Source organism: Diprion similis, chromosome 2 (genome assembly GCF_021155765.1).
Source record: "Diprion similis isolate iyDipSimi1 chromosome 2, iyDipSimi1.1, whole genome shotgun sequence".
Lineage (NCBI taxonomy): Eukaryota > Metazoa > Arthropoda > Insecta > Hymenoptera > Diprionidae > Diprion > Diprion similis.
Genome location: NC_060106.1, coordinates 11866319 through 11879770, shown reverse-complemented (window position 1 = coordinate 11879770; position 13452 = coordinate 11866319). Strand labels below are relative to the sequence as shown.

The following is a 13452-nucleotide window of genomic DNA, read 5'->3' as shown; positions in this document are numbered from 1 at the left end:
ATAATAGGTATTACTTTTGAAATTGATGTGTGGCTTTACACCATAGCAAATTCATAGTTGGTCATATCTGCGGAGTAATGACATAATATATAACGTTGCATGGAGTATTGGGTATAAATATTTATTTGCGCATATAGTATAAGCATTGCCCTTGAATTTGAAAAAAACAAAAACATTGTTGAATATGACTTCATAAATTCTTTCATTATTAATTCAGAGTATTTTCAAACTTGTCAATGCTCAGTTTGTTTTGGTAAAAGGAGGTATGAACGATATAATTTTATTCAGCTGGATGATCGCAATGATTTGTCCGCGACGTACGAGTTTTTCGTTGATACTAGTTTTGAGAATTACGCATCGGAAAGCGATGACGAATTCATAAACGTAAATAAGCCAGTACTTGGTTAGATTTAAACATTTCAGCGTTAATTAAAAAATAACAGTTAAAATTACGTCCAACACTCCCCTGCGATTGGTTATTCCATAACCACGTGGGTACGAATGAACAGATTTTCTCCCAGTGGGCGCCACCTGTTTGGCGAATTAAAAGCACGAAGAATCGTTCCTTATAAATATGTGATATTGTTGTCAATGTGGAAACGGATAAAATAAGTGAGCAATAATGAGTGATATTTGACGATGTGCCGTGGCGTGTGGCGCGCGGTTATGTCAAAATTGTGTGGACACATTAACGTGCTAACAATGCGTATCCGATTGACCTAGTTTTCAATGGATTTTCGTTTAATTGTGGATCTTAACTATGATTCTGAAGTGACTGCACTGGGAGTTGGTGGCCGAGAAGGTGATGCACCGAACATGAGTTCACGCTTTATTTTAGAAATTGGATGTTTTTTTTCTTTCCGTCTGCCCAAACCGTTAATCTGCCCGTAAGCAATCGACCTTGCTCAAACGTCTCCGCGTATTTAATATACATATTTATTCCCAATGTTAGGTTAAGTTCGTCTACTTGGTGTATGTGTGAATCATATATGACAATTCCTTTATCTAAATGAAGATCTCGTGAACCATTATCCTCGGGAAATCGCACCAGGAAACGTGGCGGTTAAGACCTTCCGTTTATAATTTACCCTGAGACAGTATTGAAATGCGTGCTCTATCACTGTCACGTTATTTACTGGTAACAAATCGGCCAAACTGTAAAAAGAAATGTACAGAACTTAATTGAGTTACAAAATTGTTATCAAGAATACACTCTGGAATACTTGGTGCCTTTTTATCTGCTACTAAGAAATACTTTATTCGTTATCAATATCTGCTGATAATTATTTTTTCTTTATCAACCGTTGCGCTCAGTCAAAACTTTTGCCATGTATGAGCTTGTTGAAATTAAGATACAGTCACAGCTGAGATTGAAGTATGACTTTGAGACTTTTGAATATAAATTCTCTCTAATGTAGATTAATCTGAATCAGTTTTAACAATGTTTATAATTATATCCGCTTTGTACAACAGCAATAGCAGACCAGCTGCGACATACCGTGAGATTCATCAAATTCAACAATAGTCAAATATAATCTAAGCTTATCCCAATAACTTCCATCACTTTTTGAGGGTTGGAATTTTTCTTTTATTTCCATGCATGCATTATATTTGTTGAATTTAAATATCAATATATAATTTAGTAAATTGAGAGATAAATTGTTGTCTAATTTTCATCGACCACAGGTATCAACCTACCGCTAGTATTCATACCAGAACATCGTCGTTTATGGGGGACACAATAAATTGTTATTCATAATCTGATACAAATGCGTTACCACCTCGTCAGTTTAAGATGGTTAAATGAACAGTGGCTGAATTAACGTGCAACCAAAAAAAGAGAAAAAAGAAAAACCACCTGGTTTTAGAGGAATCGCTCCAAAAATCTGATTCGGGAACTATAGATAATAGTACATTGACCGCACTAATCAAGAACCCTTGCTCAACATGCCACACGTTACAAGAAAGTGGGAACTCTTTCCTGGCAGAAATATATTTTGCTGCGACGGACGAGTTATGATGGCGCCACAGACCAGCGTCTTTTACGTCACTGTGTGTTTGATCGCTGGGACTAGCGGATTATTCTTTGCATTTGAGTAAGTCATGTACATTAGATTTAGAGGTATACTCAATTGAGTTATGGAATTCCTTAGAAAGTCCAGCCTTCTTATGTTTGTTTTGTTTTGTTTGTTGAGGTCGATGTATTGGGATGATTAAATCAGTCATTGCCTGGATCTGTAGATAGCTATAGATAATAATCTTCTAGCTTTTGATCTTTACAATCATTCAGAATATGGCAACAGGCAGAATTTGTTCAATATCCCAATTTTGGAACAGAAGATGTCCAGAATTTTCAACAATAATATTATGAAAACATATTTTCAGCTGTCCCTTCTTAGCAACCAACATAACTCCTGCAATACCGGTCATTGGTGGGTTACTCTTCATATTCGTCATGTCTACACTGTTTCGAACAAGCTTTAGTGATCCTGGTGTCATTCCGAGAGCGACACCTGACGAAGCTGCGTACATAGAGAAGCAAATTGGTAAGCAAATTTTGCAACATTACCCATTGTTTGCAACGATAATTTTCATCTAATTAAGAACATATAATCGGTCCTTTTTACTTTATTTGCCATAAACGAATTAATAATTCTACCACGTAATTATGAAAACCGAAATATTTCTCTGGTGAATTTTGTTTTGTGGGTCAATGTTGAAGCGTAATATGACATAGAATTAGTTTTGTACAATCAGCAGAGCAGTGACGTGAGTTTATGGACAAGTAAACTGCTATCAATGCCTTATCAGTGTCAATGGTGATCTGATTACATAGGTTTAGTTGGACACTTCATATCTAGGTTCGGCATGTATATGATAAAAGAGGATACATAATGAACCAGCATGTTCGAACCCTTGATAGCCACTAATACGAGATTTGCTCATAGTAATCTCATAATTATGAAAACAGAACGAATGGTGTAGTTTCTATGGCAAAGATTTACAATAAAAACAATTATTTTTGTTGCAATTTGACAAAATGCAAGGTTTAGAACATATTTCGATACTATGACAGAACTTTACAATCAAATGAAAGATTTTTCTATTTTTCAGAAGTACCGAACACTGATAACTCACCAACATACCGTCCTCCTCCTCGGACGAAAGAAGTTTTAGTTAGAGGACAGCCGGTGAAATTGAAATACTGTTTCACTTGTAAAATATTCAGGCCACCTCGAGCCTCGCACTGTAGCTTATGTGACAACTGTGTGGGTATGTATAATTATGTTGATTCATCGTTACAGAAGCATTGTTCAAAAGTTTTACAAAATTAAATAATAAATAATGCATAACAATAATGACTACGTTAGATAGTCATTTAAAAAAGAAATTTATGTAAGACTAATTTGATTATATTATATTTTTCACATTGTAGAAAGGTTTGATCATCACTGCCCATGGGTTGGAAACTGTGTGGGGCGAAGAAATTACAGATACTTCTATGCCTTTATTGTATCGCTGGCGTTCCTATGTGTTTTTATATTTGCTTGTGCAATCACTCACCTTATAATGCGTAAGTAGCACATATTTATTTTACAAATCCTGAACTTCATCTAGTCAATTCGGAGAAAAATTGTACTATGTCACAATTATAAAAAAGTTTTCACTTTTGTTGGGGTTGTAATTATAGTTTTCAATTTGGTTTGAAGAAACTGAAACATGTTTATTAAGTATCGGATTACTGATTACTTTTCATTTCAACATATTGATACCAAATAATCGTCCTTACAGTCACAAGAGATAATATAGCGTTCCTAGATGCTGTAAAAGTATCTCCTGGTAGCGTCGTCGTGGGTGTCGTTTGTTTTTTCTCCGTTTGGAGTATTTTGGGACTTGCAGGGTTCCACACGTACCTGACAACTAGCAATCAAACTACAAATGAAGATGTGAGTCAAAGTTCAAGACTAATAATTATGTTCAAAATGAAATTCTCCAATAAAAAATCCTTCATAATTACCCTAATAATTTTTTGTGTAATTTATCACATTAATACAGTTTCTTGTTCCAGATAAAAGGTTCATTTACCAGTAAAAGGGGGCAGGAAAGTTTTAACCCATACAGTCAGGGCAATGTGTGTGGAAACTGTTTCTACGTTTTGTGTGGACCAGCACCTCCAAGCCTTATTGGTATTTTCATTACTTACAATAAACCGAATACTTCGCTACTTATCAATTAATCTAATATTACTAATTATTGTGAATTCGGAAATAAGATGTTGGAAAATTTGGCAGAAAGTATGATTAAGCAAAGCATTAAATGTACGCAAATATTCCAGATCGAAGGGGCGTAGTGACTCCGGAATATAGAGCGGAGCAAGAAAGAGGCGGAGATGAAAATGTTATCGTTAATAACAAAACATATGGCACTGTTAAAACTGTACAGCCGCAGGTAAATTGAGTTATAATATTACACTTATGCTTAACTATAGACTATGTTTAAGTTTCAGAGTATAAGAAATATGAAGTTACTTTTATATGGTCCCTACCTTTGATGCACTTGCCGTTTCACTGCAATGAAAAGTACTTTTTGATCTATGAAACTTGAATTCTTCAAGATGTGATTGTTATATTTTGCATTCGTATTTTGTAGAATTGCACGGTGCTGTCAAATTAGTATTTAACTGAATGAAAAAAATATCTGATTTAGTATATTTATTGTAAAAATTTTAATTGAAGTGCGTAAATGAGAAGCTTTATTGTATTATAAACTGGACATTCAAAAACATTTCAGTTGAATGGCACCGGCGTATTCACAAATCCAAACAGCGAGGTTTCAGGCTCAATAAATAATTTGAGTACTGGTCAACACTCACCGTCTCAAGGTCGACGGATAGAATCAATCAACGGTGAGTTAACACTTTTAAGATATCCTTCACGTTGCCCTGAAGATCTTCCGAGATACCCTCGCCAATGTGTCAATGATACATATGCACAAAAATATCCGATGAGAAGATGTTCACAAGACCATACTAAGTATGCCAAGTATAATGAAGTAGATAGGTTCAATTTAGAATTCCAGAAATATCCATATAGGTGCGAAGAAAATTTGCAAAAATACCCTCAAAGATGTAGTGACGAATACCATCGATGTTCTGACATTAACTTGGTACACAACCGATACACAGGTGATCATAAATATCCTGTTGATTTACAAAAATATCCGCAAAGATATTCGGAAGATCCGCTGAGGTACAAATGTGAGGAACTTAAGAATTATACAGATTTACAAAAATTTCCCCAGCGATATTCTGAGGATCCTTTGAGGATTTCTCATACGGGGCATAGCTTGAAATATAATCACTTGAGATGTTCTGATCATAATCTCAAGTATCCTTTATCAAAAAGTATATTGCCAGCTAAGATTTTGGGAGCTGGTGGAATTCCAATGATTGGCCAAACTGCAATTGGGCTCGTGGTTAATAGATTTGGTTCAGGGCCTTTATCCAATGATATGTCTTTTACTGGAAATTCGATATGCGCTAGCGAAAGCACAGAGGAAGATCTATTAAATCAACGATTCATTATGAGTTCCATGAGTGATACGGATGATATTTAACACACAATGTAAATCGTATCTTGAGTTTGAGATCTTTTTTTCTTATAGATTATAATAGTTGATGGGTGCTGCTAATATCGAGGGAACCTGTGGCAGGTTAAATTGTAGTTTATTAATCACAGTGTTGGAAAATCTGATTTTTAATATTTAGACTGATTTTAGATTTTCACTTTTCTGTCAATGATTGCTCCAGAATTAGGTAACTTTAAAAAATTTTCTTGGAGTTACTAGGGCGTCATAAATATATAAGTTCATTGAGACTTTCGTATAATATGATTGCATTTTGTAGGCGTTCCTATCATTAAAAATGATACACGACTTCTCTCATTTTTGCAACTATACAGATAACGCTTTCATAATTTTTATACTTCTTTTTCTAATCTAGTCATTTTATTATTATTATCGTTATTTAAGATTGGATTACTAAATAGTGATGACAATACATATTATCAACTCAGAAGAAATAATCAATATGGTAATGGATAAATAATTGTCATTACCGATAATAGAAGATTTTATAATAATATTATAGGTAATAAAAAGCGGATTAGGTATTTTTATTTCTGGCAAGTTCTTCATATACATAAATGAATTACTTATTTTTAGAAGCAGTCAAGTCTTCTGCACGTGACATATTGAAATCATTTATGTTAAGAATTGGGTCAATATTGAAACTGAAACTCTTAAATCTACATTTCTGTGTGTCATGCAATAATTGCTAACGTTTCTATTCCTAAATTAATTATAGACAATCTCCATAGATATCACAATCGTATTGAGCAGTGGACTACTCTAATTGATATATTAACGTTACCCAGCTTCAAGTTAGATCAAACACGGTTACTTGCAGAATTGGTTCAGAAATATCAATTTTATTCGAACATTGAGCAATATTCAATCTGTATCAAACTGATGATAATCTAAGTCACTTAGAATGTAGCCTATTCATGTAGTAATAACTCATCAAAATGTCTTTCTTTGTTGTTCCTAATTACGACCCATAATCGAGGGCTCGGTACATACATTTCGGTAAGTTTATTATTTTCCACTTCAAGGCTTCCATTTGTGTTCTTAACACACGAGTGAAATTGTGTTTAATTAACTGTTACTAAAACGTTTCCTAGCCGACCGTACATTCGTCCTATTATAATGATTTCTTTTGCTATGCAATCATTATTAAATAACGACCGCTCGTGTGGGGTGTAACTAATCAACGCATTGTGATTTATCAATTTTTCGTTGCTAGGCTCGTGTTGTGTTTCATACATACCTATCTTTAATATCTTTAACTTAAGTCTGTGTCGAATGATTCAATCTTGCGGTTTGATATTTAATGTTTCATTAGGAATTTTTCAAAGTGATTTTTCAATCATGCATATTGTAAAATAAAAAAATAGCCACTTCATATAAATAGGCGTATAAATTCACAGAATCACATGGCAACTTCATTATGAGATGTCTTAATTGCAGATTATCAGAAAGTCAAATATTTGATTCTCATCTGATACAGATCAAAAGAAACTAAAGCATCAGAGTAAAAATGTAACATATTTTCTTAATCAACATGTTTTTTTTAGGTAGCACTACAAATAGCGTAAGCCAGCTTGTCACCAACGAAATCCCCTTAGCGTCACTTAGCTTGATGCCACTGGATATCGATGAAGTAGCACCATTACCTTCTCGTCAGAATACTACGTCAATAGACACATCGATTATCCCACCTGTAGCTGTAACAACACCATTATCTGCGTCTAGACTCAGGCTGCTGCAGGATACTACAATGATTGAATCAGCGCTAGATCTAGATTCATTGGAAGAAGCTAGCGTAGGTCGAGGTAGTCAAGCAGGTCTCATTAAATTAGGTGCAGTTTGAGTACAGTTCTAAGGTTAGTACTATTACAATTCGTTATTACTACTTAGCTAATATGCAGGTAATTGTTCAGAAGAGGTATTATAACATAGATACAGTCGGATATTAAAAGATATTTTTTTTTTCAATCATATTGCAATGATGAAATGAAACTTAATCAGAATATTCATAACTGGCTGATAATTTCATCATCGATCTATTACTTTACTAGAATGTTTTTTGAAATGAACAATTGAAGGGTGTTACCTGATTGAAGGAATAGCACCTGTGGTGCACTATATTTTCTTACAAAATGATAGGTTTGCCTATAGTGTCACAATTTAGAAATGATTGCAGTAGAAAATAATTTTCGAAAATGATTTCAGCATCTAACTCAATGAATCGTTCTGAGACATATCGCTTTGTTATGACACAAAACGGTGCAGTGAAAATTCACAGTTTTATTACCTTCCATACTTCAATAATTCTGAATTTTATACGTACAATGAACCGTTTAGTATCTGAATCTTCCAGAATATTACAATTATCTGAAACTTGAAAATAATACATTTCTTGTTGTAGAATAAACTAAGATACGTATGTTAGAGCCGATACCCTCCATTGGGTTCGAACTGCCTGAAAGGTTCAAATTGTTAAATGATTAATAGAATTAATAACTTTCAATAAGCGACAGCCCTTCTTGACAATCACCCTGTTCCATAATCGAGGTCTAATTGATTGAAATTGCTGGAGCTTTCTGAATAATATCAGAGCTTGTACAATGGCGAAATTTTCGTAGTAATTTCGGGTACGGAAAATGGGGTATAAAGATTTGAAGAAGAGCGGATTATTTTTGTAAGATAATTGTGCAATTTTATATAAATTCTTTGTTAGATATCATTGTCATAGATGGTGACGTAAATACGTTGCGATTTGAATCAAGCTGTCCTTCCTTGTTTTCAATGAGCACATAGTAACTTGAGAAGCCATTGCGAAGATGAATTAACGTGATATCATTTAACATTAGTCGATAGTATACATAATATTACGAGCTTTGCGTTTAATTCCAGACATCTAAAGTTCCAATTGTCAATTTGCATGGTTCTGGTAGATTTTCGTAACGAATGTGTTGATAATATTTCTTTCGTAACATGACACTGAAAAGAAGAAAAATTCTAAATGAGATCGAATGCGTGTTCTCATAAGAAAGATTTGATTTACGAAGTTTTTGATGATTTTTTTTTCTACGAATGTTATCATCCCATGAAACAAATGCACGTGTGAATAAGTTTACTGTTGTATTAAACCGATTTACACAGCTATCATAAACTTGCATAACCATTAGCCATGTACAATGCCCTCGATGATCTCTTTTTGTAAACGAATTCATACAACAAGAGGTAGATGTTAGCCATTATTAAAATCAAACTGCATTTTGTTGTATCAGCACATCAGCGGATCCGAATTAAATAGCATTAAATGAGATGCAAAGAAAATCCCGAAGTCACGTATTTTCGCATGTCGAAATATTCAAAAATGTTGATGCTTCAGCTATTTGATTTTATCCAAACTGATCACACAATCACAGTACGAAAAATTGAAATCCTCTGATTTACTTACCATAGCCGAATGACTTTTCCCCCCTCTTTAGCTTGCACCTAAAGAGTTGACCATTGCGGGGAAAATATGTAATACGTGATACATGCGATGAGGGATAGTTTGTGAACAATAAGTTTGGCACTTTTGGAAAGAATGAATAAAATTTTGTAAGACGTGTAAAATTTTTTTTTTACTATTACGAATAGCTCAAATCGTGAAAAACGCTGTGACTTGGACTATTCCTTGAATGTGATGTCATTAATTTGGTCGTATTATAAAATGTATTTAGAAATTTCGGGTAAAAAAATTGAAATCAATTTGTAATTATTTTTGATCAGAGAAAATGACGTCGTTAGGCTAATTATCCCTCAGGTTATTCCATCGTATAAATGACTGGAATGATATTTTCTTATTATTTTGCCAATGTGCATTTTTATTCCTGAGGTTCCAATTGTACAGTTGTAAAGGGAGTGTTGTAAATAGGAGATTCGAACTTACATAATGGAAAAGTAATTTACCTACCACTAAGAGTCAGTAATAAATAATACACATAAACAAACACAGTAAAACTCTTTTTTTTAAACACGAAATTGCCACTGCCTGCTGCTACAAATAATTTTGTGCACGAAGGTTGTATGTTAACGTCATAATTTTTAGTAAAAATAACAATACGGATCGTATACATATACATAGATATGTTTTGAAATGGAAAGATATTATACATAATATTACTATAATTAGGTCGATGAAGGAGCTGTTTCCCTGTACATAAGCTGTCTACATGACTGTACATGTATATAAGTATTCATATATATAAATATATTATTATTATTATTATTATTATTATTATGAAATAACTGTAATATAATGAGAATATGCTAAAAATAATCCGGAATGTGTGCGGCGAAAAAATTTTTCACCTCAAATCAATATTGTTCACGTCTATACTCTGTTATCTCGAAATAAGTATAAGAAATTATTGTTTTACATGTCGTTATAAAAAGCCATTTGCTCTCAAGTTTCGGTTCTGTATTCGATAAATGTCCATGTTTAGAATTCATTGGTAAATATAACACGAAGTTTTTATCGCTAAAATACGCTATTTTACTCAGTCTTAAATTATAGACTAGCATTTCGAATTGATGGCTGGCGCGATGAGGGACGACGACTACTCAACACCATGTCTGGCCCGCTATGAGATGTTTCTACGTCATTTACGTATGGGCAGCTCGCAGGAAGCCACGCGGTCCTACGTCACGTTAGTTTATAATCCACATATTCGGTGTGAGTCGTGTAATGTGAAGAGTGTATTTCTGACCAAGTGATATTCGGTAATTAATATGTGAAAGCCGCGTGACTAATATTTGGATTATCGTGTTACTACACTGTAACAGTCTACGAATATCACGAAACCAAGGTATGTTCGCGATGTATGCAATAATAATGCAACTTGAGCTCTTATGAATATAATATTGCAATGAATACATCTTTGTGAATATTAACGATATATGGTACTTGATAAATTACGATTCAATGAAAGCAGCACGACAATATCGGAATTATTATATTGTTTCAGCTCTGAATCCTCAAATTTCTTTTTAAAAAAATTTCGACGCGAAATTTAAATATTCGTAACGATCTGGTGCGGCTAAGCTCGGCAGCTCGGAATATCTGGTCGTGGTAGTCGCAATTTTATATATTTTCCACGTGGTAAATATTCATTATCAACCTGCAGTAAAAGGCGATGTACGGCAATGCCGGTCGGACTTTACACAGCAATCATATTGTTATAGGTCTTGCCTAATCAGTTCGCGATCGATGGATGTTCCGCTGTTGGTAATTTTGAATTGGGGGATTGGCTGCACCGTACCGACATCATTTTTGCACACACCTGCTACCTTCAGTATATTCCGCGAGATGGTCTGCCTTAGGTGTTCGATTGTATGATGTATATTGAAATTTCCGTGACCGCGGTAAACAATTAAACACCGCAGTCATCTCCACCTGGACGTTGAAGATTGAACTAGAAAGAGCGCAGGCGGTCTTCATCAATGTGTCCGTTTTCCAGTACAGTGTAATCTATTCCTAGATATTCTAGCAGCGTGAAGCGGCGGCATACTATATGCCTGATTGTAATAATAATACTTAAAAATATTTCACGGGGACAGGCAGAGTTATATTCGTGAGCGTGGCTTGAAGCCAACGACAACAAGTAACGCTTCGGGTATACGAGATTTAACGGAGGCGTTTCAGTCTCGTCAATAAATAATTTAACAGTCACGATTCTACAAGGCAAAATAGAAAAAAAATAATCTGAAATAAATTCGATCGTCATCGTTTTTGGATTACCTACGTATTTCATCTTCTCCCTGCCTGTTTTTACGGAAGTCGTAAAACAGAATCTTTCGCAAATTTTCTCGCGCGCAAGCGTCGATTGTTTCTGCGGCAATTCGAAATTCATAAAACTAGCCGGCATCGACCATTCAGCACACATAACAGGGTAAGGGTACACGTCCGTGCTCTGCAATTGGCATTTTAATAGAATATTGCAGCTCCCAATTTACGGGCTTACGTATCCCGATGGCATTTCGCCCATGCACTATCACTGCAAAGATATATGATCGCTTGCCACTCTAGCGTTCTATCAGTTGAACAAATATATGTACGCGTATACGGCGCACCGAATAAGACACCTTTCGTCAAAATGACGCATATTCTCAAGCGTGGAAATTTATGCATTATTTTTGGTAAAGTAATTAATTTCCCAAAGATCTTATTCTGCCCACAGATACTTCATCTATATTTTCTTATTCAAGTAGAATTATGTATTATAAATGTTTACAGTGCGTTGTATTTCCTTAAACTCAATATTCAAATTTTGTTAATTTGTTCATACTTGAGAAATATTCTCACGCACCAGTCACTCCTGTTGAATGTATTTTCCACTCAAACGGAAGTCAAGCTTTCAAATTCTTGGGCAAATATTTTATTAACTCTCTCTGCTTGGTATTCCGCATATTTCCTGCTTCGTGATGTGTATCATAAACCTTAAGAGTTCTACGGAAAATCTGCAGTAATTTCTGAAACCGTCTTTGTGAGATTATTTTCGAAGACGCGGTAACGGAGTCTCAAGTAATGTTTTCTCAGGTGCAACGGGCTATAATTCGAGACGCTGCAGAGGAGTTACGTATATGAACGTGGGTAGACTCATTCGAGCTCTGGTTGGCACCTATTTTCCAAAATTTAGCACAAGGTCCGTCTTTTTACCAGGCCTAAGGGATTTTTAAGCGTCAAAATACTATACAGAACAGAAAAAGAAGTCGAGGTAATTAATGAAACGGAAACAAATAGAAAACGCAGAAAAAAAACTAAAGCAGAGATAGTTACGAGCTCAGTTCGTCCAAGATGACATCAAATATATTGGATTTGGCCAGCGAGAAGAACCTTCAGTCTTATTTATTGTCCGGAAAAATAGCGTTGTACCGAAGAAATTTGGCAATCAGTACATTAATTGTTGTCAAATATTTCTGTTGATCAAATAAATTTATCGTTATCCCAGACATATTTCAATGTATATTAGGGTGCGGCTTGTGAAATACTGTTCTTCTTACCTTTAATCGGTATCTATTCTGAAATCGTTAATAAGCTTTCAGAATTCAAGGAAAAAAAGTCGATTGAAATAAGCATTTTTTTCCAGTCTATTTTGTAAATAATTAAACTTAATTAAACGAACCAAACGAGTTTGGTATTATTTCTAAAAACACTTTACTCACGATTCAAACCCTTAACTTAATTCATAAAGATGAATTTAATTTGAAATTCTTGTCGGTTTCTGTATAAGGAAAATATCGCACGGGTGTATTTGCTTTGAAAAATCAAGCAGCTAGTTACATTCAGATACTAAATAATTTTTGTATGTATTAGAACGTTGAATGATTTCGCTGTGTCTAGTATATCACGAGGCGCTAACTGCTGGGAAAAAATATGATCGTCTCCAATTATACAATTCGATTTCACGTTATATACAATTTAACGTAGGTAAACTGATATTTTTTGTATTCAAAGAAAAAAATTTACGAACACGAACGGGGGTGACGACGAGTTTAATGTCAGCTAGAGAGAAACAATGTTGATCTCGTGGGCGGTGTTAACCTGCAGGAAACGAAGGAGCCAGATTTAGTATCTGGTCGGAATCTGTCCAACTCGTCGACTATAAGCTCCGATGCGAAATCGGTTATTTAGTGCAAGCCGCAAGGGTACGCAACATCTGAACGATGGAAGATTTTTGGAATCACCTATCCCACGGTGAACCTCCTCAGCTCGGTGTCGCCTTGCGTCGTCCATTATACGGAAGCGGCCGCGTATACTTATAATATATTTCATTTTTC

The 13452-nt window shown here is 34.7% G+C and overlaps 1 protein-coding gene across 2 annotated transcripts; it reads left to right on the top strand.

Annotated features, from left to right (window-relative positions):
- Nucleotides 1-486: 486 nt before the first annotated feature.
- LOC124412127 (palmitoyltransferase app) lies at nt 487-8642 on the top strand. 2 transcript variants are annotated; one of them, XM_046891759.1, is made up of 10 exons: nt 487-802; nt 1687-2096; nt 2386-2546; nt 3115-3273; nt 3437-3574; nt 3793-3947; nt 4070-4187; nt 4337-4449; nt 4792-4906; nt 7194-8642. In XM_046891759.1, the coding sequence occupies exons 2-10, from the start codon at nt 1948-1950 to the stop codon at nt 7487-7489; spliced, it is 1404 nt and encodes a 467-aa protein (XP_046747715.1). In that variant the 5' UTR covers nt 487-802; nt 1687-1947; the 3' UTR covers nt 7490-8642. The 2 variants fall into 2 exon arrangements, with proteins under 2 accessions (XP_046747715.1, XP_046747724.1); XM_046891768.1 differs by lacking the exon at nt 487-802 and adding an exon at nt 953-1062.
- The last annotated feature ends 4810 nt before the right edge of the window (nt 8643-13452 follow it).